Here is a 24,773-nt window from a genome sequence, read left to right as displayed (position 1 = left end):
CACAATCTTCTCAAGCTCTTCACAAATATACGACAATGAGAAGTGTTAAAATATTAGCTTATATCAATTTATTGAACTATAGCCTGAGTTTTGTATGCTAGTGTTCTGTGACGCAAGGAAGAAAATAGGATGGTTTTTGATAGCTGCTAAAGACGTGAAACATCATTGCAAGTCAGAGCAAAATAAGTTGAGGCTTCATTATACCCTAGCTTTACTCGCTCGGGTGTCGGTCGTAGGTTGTGCGCTGAGGAAACCGAAAGATAATCACCGCAGTTCCCATTACCCTTGCGTAAATTGTGACACTTTACGCTCCAGTTCCTTCCATCCTGCCACCAAGGTCAATGCGAATAAAACAGTAAGTAAAATTTTTTATTTGTGTGGGCCTCACAGCCTCCAGATGCTTAATAAACGTAAACGTAGTCTAGTAGGCTGTAATGCGATGTTTATTTGATCGTGCGACTAGCTAAAATTTCGACTAAGCGACATTGTCAAGCACATTTATAATATCTCTATCTCCTGTCATTTTCAAATCACTTTTAATTACAAGTAAAAAGTGACCACATTCCGCTATTTTACGAAAGGATCCATACTACAGTGACACCTTTTAACAGAGTATTCTGAACTTTGCTCCATGTACAATGACATGATAACTGACCTATCCTAGTAGTGCTCCGCAATGACACTCGAATCAATGTTCCTAGTTAAAATCGTATTCACGCAACATCAATTTATAACTTTACACGTAACTAATTCGTACAGTGAACGCGCAAGCACCCGTGCTGGTACGTCACACAACAAAGTTCGAGCGACGAGATAACTACTGAAGAATCTATTTTGAACAAATTACTATGCCATTAATCAGAAATATATATTGAGTAAAAACAAAACGCCACGACGCGGCTTCAAAATGCATCGCCACATACCGAAACGAACCATGGAAGAGTGAGGCACATGGAAACGGCCCAAACACAGTACATAATCATATATTTGTCATTCCATATGTTGAGTTGGTTTGATGTAGCTTTCCAGCTACTCTATCCTGTATAAGCTTCTTCATGCCGAATAACTACCACACTTACATGCATTTGAAACTGCTTACTGAGTTCGTATCTTGGGTCTTCCTCTACAATTTTCACCCATCATACTTCCCCCAGTTCCTTCTTTTAATCAAGTGATGCTAAAAAATTCTTATCTACTCAGTTCTATTCAGTACATCATTAGTCACGCGATCTACCTATCTAACCTTCAGCATTCTTCTGTAGCATCAAATTTCAAAAGCTTCTGTTCTCTTTTTGTCTCAAATGTCTATCATCTTCGCTTATATTACGTATTACAATAGTGGGAACGAAAACGTATGATCTAATAATTACATAATGAACAGGGTACAAAAATCTTTCTTGGGCACACAGTGCGCCTGGCGCTTTAGCCTTAGTTAACGGAGAGATTTCAGTTATTACCGCTTTCACAGATTAATACAACGTTTGAAATTATCAGATTTTTAACTTCCATTGACGCTGCCCCCTGAAGGTGCAAAATGTTTCCATGTAATGCGCTTGGGGCACCAAGGTACGGGAAATTCTGCTGCTGCTGCTGCTGCTGCTGCTGCTGCATGGTCTCATAAAGTGATGCTTTCTATTTATGTTTTTGTATGGGCCATTTGCCGAAACCGAATAGTACGGCAGTATAAAATTTTAGCGAGCAAGACAAAAAGCTTTTACCAAAAGAAGTATACCAAGACAAAAAGAGGTTACCGAAAGAACTAGATATTTTCCAAGGTTTAAAGCGTTTTATACACATCTCGCTGGTATTATAGATGAACACAGTGACGGTAGCTGAGTTGGAAGTCCGAAGTATACGGTTGAGCGTCATCGGGAGCGCCTACTAAGCGGACAACCCGCAGTGCTCAGATGTATTGCATTGTCACGAACCTTGCTAGGCGCAACCCGTTGAGTACATAGCCGCTTTTTCAACGCATGCAACAGACGGGACGCATTCTCTCGAAAGACTTCATGTTAACATGGCTTCTCCGAAAGGTTATCAGCGCCGCAAATTGTTAAATAGCAATTAAGTCACACCTGTCTGGAAGTGCAAAACTATATCACAAAAACTGAGAAATTATCACATCAGCAGCAGCACATATGGTTTGTTGCTTAACTAACAAACCTTGCAGTTTAAGGTCGGAATACTGAGGTAGCTGGCCACGGCAAAACTAATCCTCATCATAAAATAAAGCGTTGAGAATTCTGCGTCGCTCTTCTGGTCAAGATTCCTTTAAGTGCAACTGTTTGATGCAGTAAGGCAACCTATATTTGACAGCGAATCAGTTGATTCCGAGAATGTATCACTGAATCGACTGTTTATATTTTCTTACGCAATGCCTGATTAGTGTTCAGTAATACCCGAATACGCGGTATGAATAACGCCACCGCTGCTGGAAAATAATAGAAGACTTATTTCTTAATAGTTCCTTAGAGGATCACGAGCGATGCCCTCGACTATTTTTGTACAACTGCCATTAATAGAATCTTCATCTTCAACCTGCCTGAAGTGTTAAAAAAAAGCGCAAGACACTAAACTATTTAGGACACGTTTCAGAGGCTTTACTCAATTCTCAGGTGCTCAGCTCCCAGGAAAGCAACAATACTGAAACATCTGCAAATCCTTTACTGCTTCCTTGTGTAACTTTCCTGGAGAGCATTCCATTCAAGCTTAGCACATTCACTATTTTCTACAAGTCTGTAAACAATGAATCGTACCTTTGCTGTGGTTTTCTTTCTTATTATTCTGCTTCTATTACTTATTTAATTGGTGAGTTATTCAAAATCGCAGATTAAATTTTTCATGAGTTGTTTGCTCCTCGACACCGTTTGACTTACGATGTGGCCGTAGATTTTGCTGACTGAGTTACAATGAAACAACGTGACCCCACAGTCCCAGCGCGACATGGCGGGAGAGGCGCTACTGGAACATAACGCACAGTGTAACGTTCGTGTCGGCTCGGAAACAATATCCGTCTCAGTACACAGTTCACGGTTCACTGTAGGATGAAGTATCCAGCCGCAACAGCACATTTTTTTATTTGTCCGTATAGCAATTTTACACACAACCAATGTAATTATATCGACAATACCGACATTTCATCTTTTTCTGTGAATTTATGTGAAAACAACATCACGCTACTGACAGTACTTTTGGAATTATTCATTTGTCGGTTTTCTGTTACATTCACTTTTCGTCAAGTCTGTCGCGCTCCGTGCACATCCGTGAGAAAACGCCGCCTGCAAAACGGCGTTAACTAATCAGTCTTTGTCCTGTATTTAGCACGCTGTATCGGACTTTTTCTGTCTTTTACGTTTCCCTTTACTATCCGCATAGGCCAGTGGACCGGCTCCCAGTCATTTGAGCCCCACCAGTGCAATTAAGTGGAATAAATAAATATGAATCACTGGGAAGAATCTATATTTTAGCAGTACCATGCGTTAAAGGTTCCAAACAGTTCGGCGTTAAGTGACTGCCTAGGCCGTAGATCATTTGAATACAATCTTGGGAAGTGGATGTAGCCGTAAAATTGGTTGTAAAATACGTCACCTCCCGAAGTCAGTGGCTAATACCTGTATGGTGCTTCATCCAGGCACATCACTCTGTAGAGCCAAGCTTAGCTTTCAAGATATCGAAATAGCTGCCGGGACTAATGGAACTGCGTTCAAATTACCATTACTAAATCGAAAAGAAATATGCGACAGCAGTGATGGCGATCAGGCGAAGAAATATGCCCTCTGTCTTTCTGTGATGGAATAGGAACGAGACGCACGACGGTATGCGCATGTATTGGAAATCGCGGCCCTTGGAATAACAAAAAGATCCGGACTGAGGCTGTTTTCAGCTGCACGTGGCGCCTTCGCGTGACAGACATTTGAATTTCATGTTCGTCACTGCCGAAGGCTATGTCGTATATGATTTGCCCGCTGCGGGTTTGTACCATTGAGAAGGAATAACAGCGCAGACCATGACGTACAGTGCACTTGTACAAAGAAAAGAGAAAGTTGTCTTGCTTATGAGTCTGGGAAGGGGTAATGGGGAGTGGGGGTGGCAATTTATATTTATCAAATAGCATAGAGGTGTCACGACAAAGGTTTCTGGGTACACTTGCTACAATGGTCGGATCACAGTAACAAAATGATTGACAGCTAGATGTTTACAGAAGAGCTTCCACAGCAACAACTAACCACAGAAAGAGCTTGGTCGCGCCTTCTGTTTGCCGTTGTCATATCTCTCTGTGGGTTACAGTTACACCCACTAACGTAACTGTTGTGCTTTGTTTTCGTTACGTGCTTTACTTTTTTGTACTGATTTTTTAATACGCAAAAAAGTGTGCAGCTAACAGTGAACTAAGCAGAAAATTGAAAACGCTACTACGTCCCTTAAGGGTAAAAATGAGTACTGAATTACTCACGTTTTGCTGCCGCTGCCATACTGGGCATGCGGTTAACTCCGAACCGACAAAATCGCCCCTTTCCGTACATGTCAATCGTTTCCTTATTCTGGTCCAGGTATAGTCACTATACTTAAATTTTCCACTATTTTTATCTCACTAACTGGAGTAGAACTGTCTTCAGTGATAAGTCCCGCTTCGAACTGAGCCCCGGTGAGCAGCGAAGGCGTGCCTGTGGGACGCCCCAGACAGCGGTGGGATACCAGATTGGTAGTCTAGGATGCCATTTTTTTTTCATAGCATAGATGTAAATGTCGTGTGATTAGGGCCTCCCGTCGGGTAGACCGTTCGCTGAGTGCAAGTCTTTCGATTTGACGCCACTTCGGCGACTTACGCGTCGATGGGGATGAAATGATGATGATTAGGACAACACAACACCCAGTCCCTGAGCGGAGAAATTCTCCGACCCAGCCGGGAATCGAACCCGGGCCCTTAGGATTGACATTTTGTCGCGTGATCGATGGCTTGCAAAATACCGTGCGAGAAAAGGGGAAGCTGAGTTTTGCCCTGCTGATTTCTGGACATAAGCTTCTCTGTCTCAAGGAAATTTATTATTTTCGGTTATAGAATATGTTCAAGAATTACAGGGGCGAGGGAGCATCCGACTACCCTAGGGCCGGAGTACTGTTTCGGTGCAGCTCTCCGTGTTACTCAACCCCATGCTTGTCTCTTCATCTCTGAATACCCACAGCAACCCACATCCATTGAAACCTGCTTACTGTAGTCAAGCCTGGGTCTCCCTCTGCCGGTTTTTTTGACACCAGACTGCCATTTCCTCAATGGTTCAGGATATGCCCTATCAACTAATTCCTTCTTTTAGCCCTGTTGTGTTGTACATCTCTTTTTTCCTCAATGTGACTCAGTGTCACTTCATCAGTTATTCAGCTGACGTCAAATATACATCCTGAAATAAAAATTAACGAAATCAGTAGTTGCTATGAAGACTGTCAGTGAGGTCCCATATACATACAGTATTTTTTTTTATTTTAAGGTATGTTGTTTGCAGTCGCAGTTTTACTTGTAAAACTTTGGTACACCTGCCTGATGTGTACGGCCACCGCGAGCACGCAGAAGTGCCGCAAAACGACGTGGCATGCAAACTGGTTCCAATGGCTCTGAGCACTATGGGACTTAACTTCTAAGCATGCAAACTGGTTCCAATGGCTCTGAGCACTATGGTACTTAACTTCTAAGGTCATCAGTCCCCTAGAACTTAGAACCACTTAAACCTAACTAACCTAAGGACATCACACACATCCATGCCCGAGGCAGGATTCGAACCTGCGACCGTAGCGGTCACGCGGTTCCAGACTGACGCGCCTAGAACCGCACGGCCACACTGGCCGGCAATCTTTATTTGCTTATTACAAAGTTTTTTTCTCAGCGATACTGCTGTATCTATTTATAAAGGATCAAATCAGATGTAAGGAACTGAAGAGCCAAAGAAACTATTACACCTGCCAAATATCGTGTAGGCCCCCGCGAGCACGCAGAAGTGCCGCAACACGATGTGGCTCGGACACGACTGAAGTCTGAAGTAGTGCTGGAGAGAACTGACACCATGAATCCCGCAAGGCTGCCCATAAATCCATCTCAATAATGTTCAGGTCTGGGGAACTTGGTGGCCAGCGGAAGTGTTTAAACTAAGAAGAGTGTTTCTGGAGCCACTCTATAGCAATTATGGACGTGTGGGGTGTCTGTCAGAGTCGAATCTAGCCGTATCAGCGATCCCATATCACTCCAGCTGCACACGCCCCATACCATTAAGAGCCTCCCCAGTTTGAACAGTCCCCTGCTGACATGCAGGGTCCATGGATTCATGAGGTTGTCTCCATATCCGTACACGTCCACCCGCTCGATACAATTTGAAACGAGATTTGGACCGACCAGGCAACATGTTTCCAGCCATCAACAGTCCCGCGGTGGAGCTGACGGGTCCAGGCGAGGCGTAAACCTTTGTGTCGTGCAGTCATGAAGGGCACACGAGTGGGCCTTCGGCTCCGAAAGCCCATATCGATGTTTCGTTGAATAGTTCGCGCGCTGACACCTGTTGATGGCCCAGCATAGAAATCTGCAGCAATTTGCGGAAGTGTTCCACTTCTGTCACGTCGAACGATCTTTTTCCGGCCGGCCGCAGCGATGTCTGTTGTAGTTCCTAGATAACAGAACGCAGCGTGTCACTCTCAGTGGAGAGAAGTCTTCCGAAGTAAGAGTGATTTCAGGTGTGGTTGGTTGGTTGGTTGGTTTGGGGAAGGAGACCAGACAGCGTGGTCATCGGTCTCATCGGATTAGGGAAGGATGGGGAAGGAAGTCGGCCGTGCCCTTTTAGAGGAACCATCCCGGCATTTGCCTGGAGTGATTTAGGGAAATCACGGAAAACCTAAATCAGGATGGCCGGACGCGGGATTGAACCGTCGTCCTCCCGAATGCGAGTCCAGTGTCTAACCACTGCGCCACCTCGCTCGGTATTTCAGGTGTGCCGCAGGGGAGTGTCGTAGGACCGTTGCTATTCACAATATACATAAATGACCTTGTGGATGACATCGGAAGTTCACTGAGGCTTTTTGAGGATGATGCTGTGGTATATCGAGAGGTTGTAACAATGTAAAATTGTACTGAAATGCCGGAGGATCTGCAGCGAATTGACGCGTGGTGCAGGGACTGGCAATTGAATCTCAGTGTAGACAAGTGTAATGTGCTGCGAATACATAGAAAGAAAGATCCCTTATCATTTAGCTACAACATAGCAGGTCAGCAACTGGAAGCAGTTAATTCCACAAATTATCTGGGAGTACGCATTAGGAGTGATTTAAAATGGAATGATCATATAAAGTTCATCGTCGGTAAAGCAGATAACAGACTGAGATTCATTGGAAGAATCCTAAGGAAATGCAATCCGGAAACAAAGGAAGTAGGATACAGTACACTTGTTCGCCCACTGCTTGAATACTGCTCAGCAGTGTGGGATCCGTATCAGAAAGGGTTGATAGAAGAGATAGAGAAGATCCAACGGAGAGCAGCGCGCTTCGTTACAGGATCATATAGTAATCGCGAAAGCGTTACGGAGATGATAAACTCCAGTGGAAGACTCTGCAGGAGAGACGCTCAGTAGTTCGGTACGGGCTTTTGTTGAAGTTTCGAGAACATACCTTCGCCCAGGAGTCAAGCAGTATATTGCTCCCTCCTACGTATATCTCGCGAAGAGACGATGAGGATGAAATCAGAGAGATTAGAGCCCACACAGAGGCATACCGACTATCTTTCTTTCCACAATCAATACGAGACTGGAATAGAAGGGAGAACCGATAGAGGTACTCAAGGTACCCTCCGCCACACACAGTCAGGTGGTATGGATGTAGATGTAGATGAGATTTGACGTTTTACCGAATTCCTGATATTCATAGTATACTTGTGAAATGGTTGTACGGGAAAATCCCCATTTCATCGCAGCCTCGGAGATCCTGTGTCCTGTCACTCGTGCGCCGACTGTAAAACCACGTTCGAACTCTTGATGAGCTGCCATTGTAGCAGCAGTAAACGATCCAACCAATGCGTCAGACACTTGCTGTCATATACAGGGTGTTACAAAAAGGTACGGCCAAACTTTCAGGAAACATCCTCACACACAAAGAAAGAAAATATGTGTCCGGAAACGCTTACTTTCCACGTTAGAGCTCATTTTATTACTTCTCTGCAAATCACATTAATCATGGAATGGAAACACACAGCAACAGAACGTACCAGCGTGACTTCAAACACTTTGTTACAGGAAATGTTCAAAATGTCCTCCGTTAGCGAGGATACGTGAGTCCACCCTCCGTCGCATGGAATCCCTGATGCGCTGATGCAGCCCTGGAGAATGGCGTATTGTATCACAGCCGTCCACAATACGTAGACATGCGTAGACAAGAGCTTTCAAATGCCCCCATAAATGAAAGTCAAGAGGATTGAGGTCAGGAGAGCGTGGAGGCCACGGAATTGGTCCGCCTCTACCAATACCATCGATCACAGAATCTGTTCTTGAGAAGCGTACGAACACTTCGACTGAAATGTGCAGAAGCTCCATCGCGCATGAACCACCTGTTGTGTCGTACTTGTAAAGGCACATGTTCTAGCAGCACAGGTAGAGTATCCCGTATGAGATCATGATAACGTGACCCATTGAGCGTAGGTGGAAGAACACGGGGCACAATCAAGACATCACCAACAATGCCTACCCAAACGTTCACAGAAAATCTGTGTTGATGACGTGATTGCACAATTGTGTGCGGATTCTCGTCAGCCCACACATGTTGACTGTGAAAATTTACAATTTGATCACATTGGAATGAAGCCTCATCCGTAAAGAGAACATTTGACACATTGTTGGATGAACCATTCGCAGAAGTGTACCCGTGGAGGCCAATCAGCTGCTGATAGTGCCTGCACACGCTGTACATGGTACGGAAACAACTGGTTCTCCCGTAGCACTCTCCATACAGTGACGTGGTCAACGTTACCTTGTACAGCAGCAACTTCTCTGACGCTGACATTAGGGTTATCGTCAACTGCACGAAGAATTGCCTCGTCCATTGCAGGTGCCCTCGTCGTTCTAGGTCTTCCGCAGTCGCGAGTCATAGGCTGGAATGTTCCGTGCTCCCTAAGACGCCGATCAATTGCTTCGTTCTGGAAATCTGTCTCGATACAAACGTACCGCGCCACGGCTATTGCCCCGTGCTAATCCATACATCAAATGGGCATCTGTGCTAATCCATACATCAAATGGGCATCTGCCAACTCCGCACTTGTGAACATTGCACTGACTGCAAAACCACGTTCGTGATGAACACTAACCTGTTGATGCTACGCACTGTTGCGCTTGATGCTAGTACTGTAGAGCAATGAGTCGCATGTGAACACAAGCACCGAAGTCAACATTACCTTCCTTCAATTGGGCCAACTGGCGGTGAATCGAGGAAGTACAGTACATACTGACGAATCTAAAATGAGCTCTAACATGGAACTTAAGCGTTTCCGGAACGTGTCCACATAACATATTTTCTTTCTTTGTGTGTGAGGAATGTTTCCTGAAAGTTTGGCCGTACCTTTTTGTAACACCCTGTATAGGCGTTGACGACCACAGCGCCGTATTCTGTTTGTTTACATATCTTTGTACTTGAATACGCATGTCTATACCAGTTTCTTTGGCGCTTTAGTGTAGTGTACTGACGTACGCATGTTTTGTGCCGACACAGGGCAATGTCTCACGAGCACAGCAACGAGGAAGAGGAGGAGGACAACGAGGACGGCGACCCGGGCGGCGAGCTGGTGGAGGCGGAGACGGCGCCGACGCTCAAGGCGGAGGAGCCGGCCCCGTCACCCGGCCAGCTGCACGCCCCCGCTTACGGCACGGGCCGGCGCGCAGAGTTCACCGGCGCCCAGGAGTTCGTCAGCGTCGTCATGGCCAACGGGCGCGCCGGCAGCCATTCCTACGACGACGACGACGAGCCGGACCGCGACGAAGACGACGACGAGAGCCCGCGGGCGCGCAGACGCCCCCGCAAGCGGCCCAGGGCGCGCAGCCCCTGCCCCGCGCCCTCTGCCGCCTCTGGCCCGGAGGCCATGGACGACACCGAGATGTTCTTCCTGAGCATGGCCAAGACCGTCAAGAAGCTGCCGCGCGTCGAGCGCGTGCGCATCCGCATGGACCTCTGCCGCATGGTCTCCGAGGCCGAGCTGCGCAACCTCACCAACGGCTACCGCCGCAAGTGACCGTTTACTTCAGTGATATAAACTTGTGCCTTCCTCGTTTTAATCATTCCTTCAATCAGCTGTTAGTGTCAAGCCCGAGTATTTATGAGGTTTTCACACCGTGATCTTCCTTCAACCGTATATTGAATTTTTTGGATACTTCACTCCTTGTAATCCTCAACAACTCTGTAAACATTTAACTTATGTTTTCTTCTTTCTAAGCAACAATAAGTTTTTCTTCCGCAAACAGTCGTCCCCCTCTCCGCCTCTCTCTCTCTCTCTCTCTCTCCCTCTCTCTCTCTCTCTCTCTCTCTCTCTTGTGTTTGTGTTTGTGTGTGTGTGTGTGTGTGTGTGTGTGTGTGTGTGTGTGTGTGTGTGTGTGTGTGGTGTTACCTCTAATGTGGTACTGACTTCCAAACCCTCCTAAGCCAACAAGTCTCTCACATCTTTCAAATAAGCGAATGCATCATCTGTGGGTTCATCCACAGCTATCACTGCTGATTGACAGCTCCTTATTTCCAGCTCCGCTTACAAAAAAATTCCTAACTGCAGTCCAGTGGCAGTTGTGTGTTCACATTTGACTAGCTCGAACTGGTTCCACAGCATGCTGTTTCGTCTGTTGAATTATAGCGATAAAATGACTAATGGCAGCACATCAACCAGTCAATTTCTTTTCACAGTCATCAATATCAGAGTTTTACGATCATCTCTGTCAGGACCTACAGAATTTGTACAAACAGTTGTCATTTCATTGATTTTTTAAAAAATTACAATGCTGTTAACCAGAAAACATTAATACAAAAATAGCAAATTATGAAAAAGTAACTAGTTTCAACATAACTACTTACAACTTTCTAGTAATAATTTTATTTATTCTCGTCCTTGTATATTAAATATTCATTCTCCTCTTCACCCCCTTTCCTGGTTAAAATACAAGTACTGACATGCCTGATTTCCGTCCATTCCATCAAGTGTTCATTATCATCGTTTGTATCATCTACAGTTTTAACGCTTCCTCGTATTGTTTCCATGACTTCCCGTAATATCTCATCGACGGGCTCCACACCTCCTTGCACTGCTACAGCAGCTGAGGTAAGAAAGAAGGCGATTAACTGTCTGAGAAATATATAGTGTTGCTATACTTTTCAGGAGCAGTATTAGCGATTTAACTACATTCCTATGATGAAAGTTCTATGGTAATATTTTTGTATGAGGGAAGAGCCTCACACGCGGCAGAACACTAAACAAACACGAATTTAAAGGTTTGCTTATACTTTTTTTTTACATATCTTGTGAAAAAACTCACAGTGTAGCCCTTCTGCTAGTCGTGGCTCAAGTGGGAACAGGACTGATTAAATGTTACAGGAGGAGAGACGTGTGATCTGGAAGTCGGACTTGGCGATTACTGGTCACCTACTCATGCTAACCGTTCCACAAACATTTGCAAAGCCCGCAAGACATATTTAAGTGCCTCACTGATCATGCAGTGGTATTTGCACCTGACTACGATGTCAGACGTGTGATGTAAAAAGGACTAAAGGACGATCTCACAAGGCCCTGTGCCTGATACTTATTACTCTATAGCAATATATTTTTCTTTCTAAGATTGTATGTATTAGCTTTTACTGTGGTACAAGGAATGTGAAATTTAAATGTTAAAAAGCTTTTTTAAGAAATAAAAGAAATTTTGTGCTTTTTGTTAAATGCTGTTTCGCAACTACACTTGTTCTTTGCACCAAGCCATTCTTTATATTTACTGCTTGAAATGTGCCGCAATAGAACATGCTGACCATCACGATGTTCCTATTGCCCTTCCATTTCATCAATATCTTATTTCTGTACGCCATTACGTTTTCACCCTTCTTCGGCGTTACATGTTTGGTGAAAACTGGGGACTCCTTTGTGTTTTGCCGCATTGTGCAGACAACGTCGCTGTTCTTACTCATTATTTGTCAACCAAATCTGGAGTAGTGAACCAGCTTTCCGAGCAAATCAATGAGCTAGCTGCAAAACATTTCGAAAATATTTCCTCTTCAGACATGACAGCCATAATTTGTATCCTTACCACTACAAACAATGGAACACGTTATAACTGGAAGAGACCACTTTACCTTGAGAGATGAGAGTTACCAACTAGTGGAGGAAGCATTAACTAATAGCATAACTGACTCCGGCGTGAAACACGTCGTTCCCATCAGCTATGTCACATGAATCACCTGAGTACAAATGACATCTCCACTAATGCACTGCCCTTTTATCCCTTGTGTACTCGACATTATTGCAGTCTGTATATGAGCATATTGCAGTCCCAAGACTTATCGCCTTAGTGTGTTACAGTAGTGTAAAATATATATAATTATTTGTGGTGGAAAAGTGGCAAACAAGAAAAGTGATAACTCAAAGAATTAGTAAATAATTACCTGATAACTCCTCGCATTTGACGAGAACGCAACTAAATGGACATATTACTGTTGTAGAGACCATAGTTGAATTTACTGGCAAATTTACTTATATTGAAATAGTATAAGCATTCTTTAAATTTCAAGTAAGTTTTATAGAATCCTTTAAGTCGATTTTTCTCAAGTGTTGCATTTTTTAGTAGTCACTGTTCTTGTCCGGGTGCGAATTATGGATACAGTGATTAACAGAATCGATACGGCCGCCACATGGTGCGTTCAGGGGATGATTCATTTTATGAATGAGTCAAGACAGTCACCTGGAGACATAAACCATCAAATGTTTGATAGGGTTGTGTTAAAGGCTTGCAGGTGGGTGCGAATGCCCAGATCATGTGATAATGCGCAATACAAACAAGCAAAGCCGGAAAATCTTGATGTGGTGATTAACGAGAATCTATTCTTTACGATGTCGACGCTTTCATTTCAGGGACGTTGACGAAGTAATTGATGATGACAATCGGAGGCGGTAAATCAGTAGGACGAAGGTACGCAGAAATAGCTCCGAAACTACAATAACTTAAGGAAGAGTGGAGATGTATTTTTGAAGGCTAGTAAATATCAGCTACATAACTTTCTGTGTGCTCTCTCTCTCTCTCTCTCTCTCTCTCTGTCTGTCTCATGTCAACATGAATGAAGTCCTGAAAGGCTTCTTTACCAAATCTGAGCTGTAGCCATAAATTAACCGACGATCAGCGATGAAATGAAAACAGAAAAGCGATAAATTTATGAATGGTTCAGAGATATTCGCGTGTCTACTGTCCTTTTCTAGATGTACACCATGTCTGGAACATTTCTAATGTCGTGAACCGACCTGCTTCAAATCTACTGCATAAAATTCCGCCGCCTGCTATTTGATTTAGCTATGCTCAAAGATTCTCAATTCTTCTTTCTCAAAATGTCTAGACACGTCAGTTTTTGAAAAGTTGGAAGTGATAATAGTCATTCGGTAGGCGGGGGGGTTGGACTAGATAGAAGTTTTAGGGCAGATGACAAAAATTTTCTCATACGAGTTTTTAAAGCGATTCCACAGAGCGTATACGCATTTCATGCGTCTGCCATGGACACAGAATCGGGCATCTTACAGCTTGTAGTGTTTCTGCTATTTTGGAACAGGTATTGACTTAACTATCTGTTCCTACACTCCTGTTCCTGAGCACTCAAAGAATTACTCATTTCCGACTAAGGTAAAATGTCCAACAACTAGGGCCTAATTCTAATCCTCGAATATGTGCAGCAAATATTTAATTAACACTGCCCATTTCTGGCCCTACGATATATCTGACTGTGTACTGAAGAAAGTTCTTCCCTAGGTGAAAGTCAGAGTTTCTACCACTTCACAGGATAAGTAGGCCTATTCCTGCTAAGTTCGCGTAATATTCCTCACATTTCATAAAAGTTTGCACTGTACATTAAACATCCAATCAATTATCACATTTCAACATTCTCGCACAAGTAACTTCCCTCTGCCAATTACAAACCCTAGACACTGTTACAACCTAACTATGTCTATAGTCTGAAACCTTTCCATGTACACGTACTACGTCGCCTATTCCATCTCTTCAAGTATTCAATTCATTCTAACATTCAGTTTCATAGTCAATCTGGCCTGGAGCAATACGTATCATTTCATCAGCCCATTAGTTATAAAATATAATGACAGACGGGTACAGGGTTTTGCTTGAAGAATTTCCTCAATAGCAGCAATGGTTCCACAATGACGTTTTCACTCTGTAGCAACGTGTGTAGTGATACGAAGCTTCCTGGCAGATTAAAAGTGTGTGCCGAATCGATAACTTCTATGCAATTTGGAAGGTAGGTGACGTACTGGCGGAAGTAAGGCTGTGCGGAAGGGGCGTGAGTAGAGCTGTTGATAAAATATCGATGTAGATACTTCTTTCAGACGTATCGATAAATACCGGCGATAATCTTACACTGTATATCGATACTGAAAGAGCAATATCGAATGTCGATAATTTTATTTTATATTTTATTCGCTATTTTTGGTAAATACGTATTTGAAACTTTTTTTTTTTTTAATTCTACTTGAACATAATTTTACTTTCACTGAGCTTTCATCACGACAAGTCTTTCTCTTTGACTGTGTAAAGCAGGTATAGATGGGACAAAGTAGTAGTAGTAAGATTATGCACTCGGGGTTGGCGGTGTGAATGGAATAAGAAGATCCCCGATGTTATGAAACAGTACACCAGTTGCATTAAACAACAATTTTTAACGCAACTAATGTGCTACTTCTTCACATCGGAATTCTTCAAAAACAGTTGCTGAAAATGACGATCAAAATCTAAATGACAGGATTGGTCTTTGCAGTGGGCGGAGTCGTATGAGGGGAACTGTTGCAATCGGCGCTCGGCAGTACCAATAGAAAATCAACGTTTAACTTGACCACGCAATTTTGACACTACAATTGCTGGGTCGCTGGCGTTCGCAGAAATGGAAAAAAGAGGGAAAAAAACAGGAAAGTCGACATGAAGCGTTCCGGACAAATCCGAAATGTGACGAAACCGAACACGGACTCATCGGATACCTTTTATTGCCCCACTTACATGCAGTTACCACTGTTGACAAAGTAGTTATCTCCAAGCCTGAACGTGCAACGTTTTCCTTTCAATTCTTGCCTAAGGGGAATACGTAGGTCGATAGCGTGTTGATGTACAGAATTGTTAGTAATAAATCAATACTTAAACATGCAACTCTAAAACTAGCACTATATTTACAATGTGCAACCAATATTTTTATAAGCCGGTACGTTGCGCTAATTTACGTCAATATATCGATACTTTTTTCGAAATATTCGACAAATATCGACATGTCGGATTCCAGATATTTTTAAAAATATCAACAGTCTTAGCTGACACATACTGCTCGTGCCGCTCGAGTCGTATTAGGGCTCTCTCTCTCTCTCTCTCTCTCTCTCTCTCTCTCTCTCTCTCTCTCTCTCTAGAAAAATGGGACAATGGCTTCCTTCTTCATCACGCCAACTCCCCGTGCCACTTCTAGCTTCTGTGTAGTTTTTGGCCGGAAAAAGTGTTCCTGTCAATCCGTGTCACCAGATTTAGCAGCATGCGACTTCCAGCTCTTCCCAAAAATTAAAACCGTGCTTAAATGAAAAAAATTTTATGCCATTCCTGAGACTGAGAGCACGTGAGCGCCCTTCCAAAAGAAACCTACCAGAAAGGCTTCCAGTCACGCATTCAACGACAGGATAACTGCAATGCTAGACAAAGACAGTACTTTTGAAGGAGATTAAATCAAATTCCATGTAAGCTTATTACTTTGTTTCTAATCAAATTATTCACTGCACTTTTTGATCACATCTCGTTCATGCCACTTCACTTACACACGAATTTACACAAGGAGGCAGACGCGGATGCAAAGTTTTGTTCGGATGGGCGGGGGGACATAGTAATAATACGTTTGTGTGCCCCCCCCCCCCCCCCCTCCTGTTGCTGCTATCTAAATTGCCGCCACCCTTGTGTTAACGTACCACAAATATGAGGTGCATTCAAGATCTAAGGCCTCCGATTTTTTTTCTCCAGACTGGAAAGAGATAGAAACATGTGCATTGTTTTAAAATGAGGCCGCGTTCATTGTCAATACGTCCTAGAGATGGCAGCACCGTACAGCAGATGGAATTTTACCGCCAGCGGCGAGAATGAGAACTGTTTTAAATACTTAAAATGGCGACGTTTTCCTTACTTGAACAGCGTGCAATCATTCGTTTTCTGAATTTGCGTGGTGTGAAACCAATTGAAATTCATCGACAGTTGAAGTAGACATGTGGTGATGGAGCCGGCCGAAGTGGCCGCGCGGTTCTGGCGCTGCAGTCTGGAACCGCGAGACCGCTATGGTCGCAGGTTCGAATCCCGCCTCGGGCATGGATGTGTGTGATGTCCTTAGGTTAGTTAGGTTTAACTAGTTCTAAGTTCTAGGGGACTAATGACCTCAGCAGTTGAGTCCCATAGTGCTCAGAGCCATTTGAACCATTTTGTGGTGATGGAGTTATGGATGTGTCGAAAGTGCATTCGTGGGTGCGACAGTTTAATGAAGGCGAACATCGTGTGACAACAAACCGAAACAACCTCGGGCTCGCACAAGCCGCTCTGATGACATGATCGAGAAAGTGGAGAGAATTGTTTTGGGGGATCGCCGAATGACTGTTGAACACATCGCCTCTAGAGTTTGCATTTCCGTGGGTTCTGTGCACACAATCCTGCATGACGACCTGAAAATGCGAAAAGTGTCATCCAGGTGGGTGCCACGAATGCTGACGGATGACCACATGGCTGCCCGTGTGGCATGTCGCCAAGCAATGTTGACACACAACGACAGCATGAATGGGACTTTCTTTTCGTCGGTTGTGACAATGGATGAGACGTGGATGCCATTTTTCAATCCAGAAACAAAGCGCCAGTCAGCTCAATGGAAGCACACAGATTCACCGCCACCAAAAAAATTTCGGGTAACCGCCAGTTCTGAAAAAATGATGGTGTCCATGTTCTGGGACAGCGAGGGCGTAATCCTTAACCATTGCGTTCCAAAGGGCACTACGGTAACAGCTGCATCCTACGAAAATGTTTTGAAGAACAAATTCCTTCCTGCACTGCAACAAAAACGTCCGGGAAGGGCTGCGCGTGTGCTGTTTCACCAAGACAACGCACCCGCACATCGAGCTAACGTTACGCAACAGTTTCTTCGTGATAACAACTTTGAAGTGATTCGTTATGCTCCCTACTCACCTGACCTGGCTCCTAGTGACTTTTGGCTTTTTCCAACAATGAAAGACACTCTCCGTGGCCACACATTCACCAGCCGTGCCGCTATTGCCTCAGCGACTTCCTAGTGGTCAAAACAGACTCCTAAAGAAACCTTCGCCGCTGCCATGGAATCATGGCGTCAGCGTTGTGAAAAATGTGTACGTCTGCGGGGCGATTACGTCGAGAAGTAACGCCAGTTTCATCGATTTCGGGTGAGCAGTTAATTAGAAAAAAAATCGGAGGCCTTAGAACTTGAATGCACCTCGTACTACGACTCTAATGCTAAAATGTATTAATACAACTGTCTACATCAGTGCCTACCACATCGCTTTAGCACAACTTCTAAGAAATCAAAATGCAGAAAAATCTATCATCGCCCAAACATCTGAAATTAACATATACCAATCTTTAGTTAATAACTGTAATAGCAACCAACTCTAACTTCTTTGCCACACCTAAATTAATACAATATAAAATCGAAGTGTGCATTTACCATCACCAGTATTTCACTTAGCACTAAGGCGGAGCTCAGTTCTGCAGACAATGATTATATGAGCGTGTAGACCTAATATCCTCGACTCCGTACAATGGTATCTGGTTTAAACCACGTCTCGGAAATGACAGCTACTGTTTTCTTGTCCAAAGTTCGCGTCGCACTACACCCTTATTTGCGGTCGCAGATACTATATTGCATTGAAGAAATCTAAATTCTACCGTTGCTGCTAGCCCTTATGAGACCTGTTAATAATTGCCCCATTGGTAGTATCTTAAGAGTTCCAAGGCAGTTTTGTCTCCGCGTCTTCGATTAGGTGGAGAACAAACCAGATAACGTCTGTGTTATTAATAAGCATCAGTGAGTGGTTGCACGCTGAGGAGAATAAGGGTTATTGGAGATTGGGGAAGGTGATAATGGATAAAATATTATTGACTGATTTCTGAGAAATCTGTCGCCAAACTCACTCGTCTATGAGTTTGCCTTTCTGAAGAATCTTTCGTGCCACTTTAAGTACGTGGCACTGCGCTTCGTCGATAAAAGGACGCGGCCCCTTTGGCCAGCAGGCACTGCAAAAGAGCACACATGTGCCGATTAGGTTTTCTTCCACTCTCCCCACCCGTACCACTCTGCGTCCGCCCCATAAAGGGCACACTGGCTGAACAGAGGGGAATTCCAAGAAGTGCTTGCGAAACATGTGGGACACTCCAGAAATACCGCCTTTATGACACTGCATGGCCCCTCCGCTACGAACGATGTCTCCGAGATTGCCTGCGTTCTCTTCTCTTACAAGGGGAAGCATACTCTGAAGGTTCCCGAATTTGCTCACCTCTTGCACGAATGTAATACCTACTCACAAGGGAACCTCCCCATCGCACCCCCGTCAGATTTAGTTATAAGTTGGCAAAGTGGATAGGCCTTGAAAAACGGAACACAGATCAATCGAGAAAACAAGGAGAAATTGTGTGGAACTATGGAAAAGATAAGCAAAATATACAAACTGAGTAGCCCATGTGCAAGCTAAGCAACATCAAGGAGGATGCGAACTCAGGAGCGCCGTGGTCCCGTGGTTAGCGTGTGCAACGGTGGAACGAGAGGTCCTTGGTTCAAGTCTTCCCTCGAGTGAAAAGTTTACTTTTTTTTATTTTCGCAAAGTTATGATCTGTCTGAAGAAACTGCAAAAAGGTGGGAATTTAAGGAGATGGGACCTGGATAAACTAAAAGAACCAGAGGTTGTACAGAGATTCAGGGAGAGCATAAGGGAGCAATTGACAGGAATGGGGGAAATACATACAGTAGAAGAAGAATGGGTAGCTTTGAGGGATGAAGTAGTGAAGGCAGCAGAGGATCAAGTAGGTAAAAAGACGAGGGCTAGTAGAAATCCTTGGGTAACAGAAGAAATATTGAATTTAATTGATGAAAGGAGAAAATATAAAAATGCAGTAAGTGAAACAGGCAAAAAGGAATACAAACGTCTCAAAAATGAGATCGACAGGAAGTGCAAAATGGCTAAGCAGGGATGGCTAGAGGACAAATGTAAGGATGTAGAGGCCTATCTCACTTGGGGTAAGATAGATACCGCCTACAGGAAAATTAAAGAGACCTTTGGAGATAAGAGAACGACTTGTATGAATATCAAGAGCTCAGATGGAAACCCAGTTCTAAGCAAAGAAGGGAAAGCAGAAAGGTGGAAGGAGTATATAGAGGGTCTATACAAGGGCGATGTACTTGAGGACAATATTATGGAAATGGAAGAGGATGTAGATGAAGATGAAATGGGAGATATGATACTGCGTGAAGAGTTTGACAGAGCACTGAAAGACCTGAGTCGAAACAAGGCCCCCGGAGTAGACAATATTCCATTGGAACTACTGACGGCCGTGGGAGAGCCAACCCTGACAAAACTCTACCATCTGGTGAGCAAGATGTATGAAACAGGCGAAATACCCTCAGACTTCAAGAAGAATATAATAATTCCAATCCCAAAGAAAGCAGGTGTTGACAGATGTGAAAATTACCGAACTATCAGCTTAATAAGTCACAGCTGCAAAATACTAACACGAATTCTTTACAGACGAATGGAAAAACTAGTAGAAGCCAACCTCGGGGAAGATCAGTTTGGATTCCGTAGAAACACTGGAACACGTGAGGCAATACTGACTTTACGACTTATCTTAGAAGAAAGATTAAGGAAAGGCAAACCTACATTTCTAGCATTTGTAGACTTAGAGAAAGCTTTTGACAATGTTAACTGGAATACTCTCTTTCAAATTCTAAAGGTGGCAGGGGTAAAATACAGGGAGCGAAAGGCTATTTACAATTTGTACAGAAACCAGATGGCAGTTATAAGAGTCGAGGGACATGAAAGGGAAGCAGTGGTTGGGAAGGGAGTAAGACAGGGTTGTAGCCTCTCCCCGATGTTGTTCAATCTGTATATTGAGCAAGCAGTAAAGGAAACAAAAGAAAAATTCGGAGTAGGTATTAAAATTCATGGAGAAGAAATAAAAACTTTGAGGTTCGCCGATGACATTGTAATTCTGTCAGAGACAGCAAAGGGCTTGGAAGAGCAGTTGAATGGAATGGACAGTGTCTTGAAGGGAGGATATAAGATGAACATCAACAAAAGCAAAACAAGGATAATGGAATGTAGTCTAATTAAGTCGGGTGATGCGGAGGGAATTAGATTAGGAAATGAGGCACTTAAAGTAGTAAAGGAGTTTTGCTATTTGGGGAGCAAAATAACTGATGATGGTCGAAGTAGAGAGGATATAAAATGTAGGCTGGCAATGGCAAGGAAAGCGTTTCTGAAGAAGAGAAATTTGTTAACATCCAGTATTGATTTAAGTGTCAGGAAGTCGTTTCTGAAAGTATTTGTATGGAGTGTAGCCATGTATGGAAGTGAAACATGGACGATAAATAGTTTGGACAAGAAGAGAATAGAAGCTTTCGAAATGTGGTGCTACAGAAGAATGCTGAAGATTAGATGGGTAGATCACGTAACTAATGAGGAAGTATTGAATAGGATTGGGGAGAAGAGAAGTTTGTGGCACAACTTGACCAGAAGAAGGGATCGGTTGGTAGGACATGTTCTGAGGCATCAAGGGATCACCAATTTAGTATTGGAGGGCAGCGTGGAGGGTAAAAATCGTAGAGGGAGACCAAGAGATGAATACACTAAGCAGATTCAGAAGGATGTAGGTTGCAGTAGGTACTGGGAGATGAAAAAGCTTGCACAGGATAGAGTAGCATGGAGAGCTGCATCAAACCAGTCTCAGGACTGAAGACCATAACAACACAACATGATCTGTCGGTTCGTTCATTGACGTCTCTGTTCACTGTAGTAAGTTTAGTGTCTGCGTTTTGCGACCGCACCGCAAAACCGTGCGATTAGTAGACGAAAGGACCTGCCTCTCCAATCGGGAACCGAAAACATTTGATCGCAAGGTCATAGGTCAACCGATTCCTCCACAGGAAAACACGTCTGATATATTCTATACGACACTGGTGACGGCATGTGCGTCACATGACAGGAATATGTTGTCGACCCACCTAACTTGAACACTTGGCGAATGTGTAAAAAGATTCTTCTACCTTGCCCGATTTAGGTTTTCCTGTGGATGTGATAATCACTCCCAAAAAAGTGATGAAAACATAAGAGTTTGTCACACAAACTGCAACAAATGAATGCAACAGTTTCACAGTCGCACAGTTTTTTCTGTGCTCTGTCAAAACATATGTTTTTAACGTTTTCAAATTTTTCGGTTTTAGGTGTAGCGTCCCCATACTACAGCGCAGTTACCTCACATCGGACGGACGGACGGACAGATCATAATTGTCTGAAAATAAAAAATTAAACGTTTCACTCGAAGGTAGTCTTGAACCAAGGACCTCTCGTTCCGCAGCTGCCCACGCTAACCACGGGACCACGGCGCTCCTGAGCTCACATCTCCGTGATATTGCCCATCATGCACATGGACTACTCAGTTTGTATATTTTGCTTATTTTTTTCATAGTTCCACACAACTTCTTCCTGTTTTCTCCGTTGATCTGTGTTCAGTTTTTCAAGGCCTATCCACTGTGCCAACTTATAACTAAATCTGAGGGGGGTGCGACGGAGAGGTTCCCTTGTCAGATGTAGCAAATACTGTTCTAGCATCTCAGGCGTTTTTCAGAAATCGACGTTCAAAGTCCAACGAGGTTGTGGAATATCTTACGAGGGCGCCAGACTAGAGTTTACCGCTACGTCGTTCGAGAGTATCGTCAAATATACGAGTAGGTCTTGTTCAATATTTCACCAAACATCTGTAACCCTACAACGAATCTTAGGAAGGCAACCATAACAACAATGACGACGGAAAACACAGTCGAATATTCGTGGCGAGGTATAATAACGAACTGTGACACCTTTATGTCTACCTTTCGATGTAAACCTTCGTAGCCAAGTCAAAAGTTTTCTTAAGGTTTGCAGAAGGGTTCTACATTGTTGCCTGGGCCAGAGAGAAATATAAACTTTTGAATATAGCGTTACTGTTCTCCCCCTGACAGTGCATTTGCTCACAACTCCGCCATTCGTACCTACAGGGCACGGACAAAAAATACGGAAACACCAAAAACAGAATAAATTACCATGCCTAATACGGAATAGGAAAACCTTTGGCATTCTAAACAACCAGTCGTTTCGGGACGGATAAGTAAAGGTCCTGTACGGCTTTCAACGGAACCTTATCCCACTTTTCCCGCAAAACAGAGGCAAGTAGAAGTAACTATGTTAAAGGTGAATAGCGGTCACGCCATGTTTTCTCCAAAGTAGACCACAGACATTCAATAATAACGAGATCTGGTGACTGTGGTGGCTAGGCGAGATGGGACAATTCATTCTCCAACTAAAAAAACAGTCCTGAACGATGAGAGCTGTGTGAACGGGGGCGCTGTCATCCTGGAACACAGACTCACCAGTCGGGAACAAACATTATGCCTGGGATGGACCTGATCAACTATAATGGTTGCATAATCCTTGGCAGTATGCGACCTTGTAGAGTAACCATGATGCCCAAGGAACACCACGATGTGGCTGCCTAAACCATCACCGACCCCCCCCCCCCCCCCCCTCCCCGCCCATGTTTCACTCTTGGGACGTAAATTGCGCCAGAAGTTGGAAACGTGCCAAGCAAGACTCATCCGACCAAATGGCATTCTTCGACAGTCCAGGTTTAAAGCTTCAACACCATGTTTACCTGTCATGAGCATTTGCATTACTTGAGAGTGCTTTTGGAATTCTTGATCGCCCAGCAATTCTTTGCTTGTGGAACTTCCTTCGTGTTGTTTCGGTGCTGACAGGGTTCGCGAGTGCGACATTCGGTTCTGCAGTGACTTTTGCAGCTGTCGTCCCCTGTTTATTGTTACAGTGCTCGTGAATGACCATCTGTCACAACCACAACACATACACTTTCATCCACCGCCGCGCGGGATTAGCCGAGCGGGCTAAGGTGCTGCAGTCATTGACTGTGCGGCTGGTCCCGGAGGAGGTTCGAGTCCTCCCTCGGGCATGGGTGTGTGTGTGTGTGTGTGTTTGTCTTTAGGATAATTTAGGTTAAGTAGTGTGTAAGCTTAGGGACTGATGACCCTAGCAGTTAAGTCCCATAAGATTTCAAACACACTTTCATCCACCGTGGCTTAGCAGATGGTGCTCTTCCGCTTTCAAACACCTAGGCACCCTTGCTTACGGAAGCACCCACCATAAGAGCACCACAATATTCGCACGTTCAAATTCACTTAGCTCCAACAACGGGCACACACAACTACACAGAACACTGTTCTGACCACGACTGACACTTGCACCATACTGAGGACATTCCACAGGTGCCGTTCGCCATCAAAAACAACACAACCTGCAGGCTTGGCTAGCACCTGCATTTATGTTCAAGCATGCATTTCTCGCGGTGTTTCCATATGTTTGTCCGGTATGTTGAATTACGCACCATTTGCTTCAGTTATCAGAAAAGCAATTCGTTTTAAATATCAGTGAGGTTTATTTCTTGCTATCATTATTAAAAATCAAATGCGAAGTTGCACTCATAAAATTTGCTTGGTGCCAGACTTTTATTATAGATCCCACCCCAAATGCTGTAAGACTACCAATTGCGAAGAATTGTAACTTAAGTGCAGTGACTTACTGCGATAACCCTGTCATACGCGCATGAATTTATTCACAGATCAATGTCCGTTTCATCATGGTTCCTTATTATACCTAGACTACAATCCCTTCACGAGTGTACCACACAGATTATTATTATTGCTACTTTCTGGAGAAAGATGATTCGCTGTAGCGATAGAAGTATTTGGCGGAAGAATAGGAAAAGGAATGAGGAGACTCGGACGTAGTACAGACCGACTTCAGTCAGCCGCCTTGGTCGTTTGCGCTTACGCTGCTTCTTGGCGGCTGTCACTATGTAGTACTATGCAACAGGCTCGTAAAAAAAACTTTAATCTCTCGAGCAATATTTATTAAACTAACTGTGCACTGCACTCATGAAATCGGTGAATCCTTTGCGGGTACGCTCCCCTTGTTAGAACAGAGCGCAATGTACAACGGGCGTTTAATAAGAAACGCAACACTTTTTCTTTTCAGAAAGCATGTTGGTTTTATTTAGGATTCCAATACACCATATTATTAGCATCTCCTTTGGCTACAAAACCCTATTTTTCAACATAATCTCCGTGGGAGGGTCTGCATGCCCCTACTGGTCGACGTCGGAGCCAACGTCTTGATGCATCAATAATCTCCGCATCATCCACGACGCTGCACCACGTACTGCTTCCCGCGG

At 43.9% G+C, this 24,773-nt stretch overlaps 2 protein-coding genes across 3 annotated transcripts in view; one reads left to right on the top strand and one right to left on the bottom strand.

Annotated features, from left to right (window-relative positions):
* Positions 1-11,926, top strand: part of LOC126473352 (uncharacterized) — a 46,527-nt gene extending 34,601 nt beyond the window's left edge. Inside the window, exon 3 of the mRNA XM_050100351.1 lies at positions 9,727-11,926. Within this exon, the coding sequence (XP_049956308.1) occupies positions 9,727-10,243 (517 nt within the window). The 3' untranslated portion in view covers positions 10,244-11,926. The remainder of the gene's footprint in view (positions 1-9,726) is intronic.
* Positions 1-24,773, bottom strand: part of LOC126473351 (DENN domain-containing protein 5B) — a 483,519-nt gene that overhangs the window by 221,182 nt on the left and 237,564 nt on the right. The gene's annotated exons all lie outside the window — the stretch shown is intronic.

The sequence above is a fragment of the Schistocerca serialis genome, chromosome 4, assembly GCF_023864345.2.
Source record: "Schistocerca serialis cubense isolate TAMUIC-IGC-003099 chromosome 4, iqSchSeri2.2, whole genome shotgun sequence".
Classification (NCBI taxonomy): domain Eukaryota; kingdom Metazoa; phylum Arthropoda; class Insecta; order Orthoptera; family Acrididae; genus Schistocerca; species Schistocerca serialis.
The sequence above is the reverse complement of the archived record's forward strand: the minus strand, read 5'-3'. Positions and strand labels throughout refer to the sequence as shown.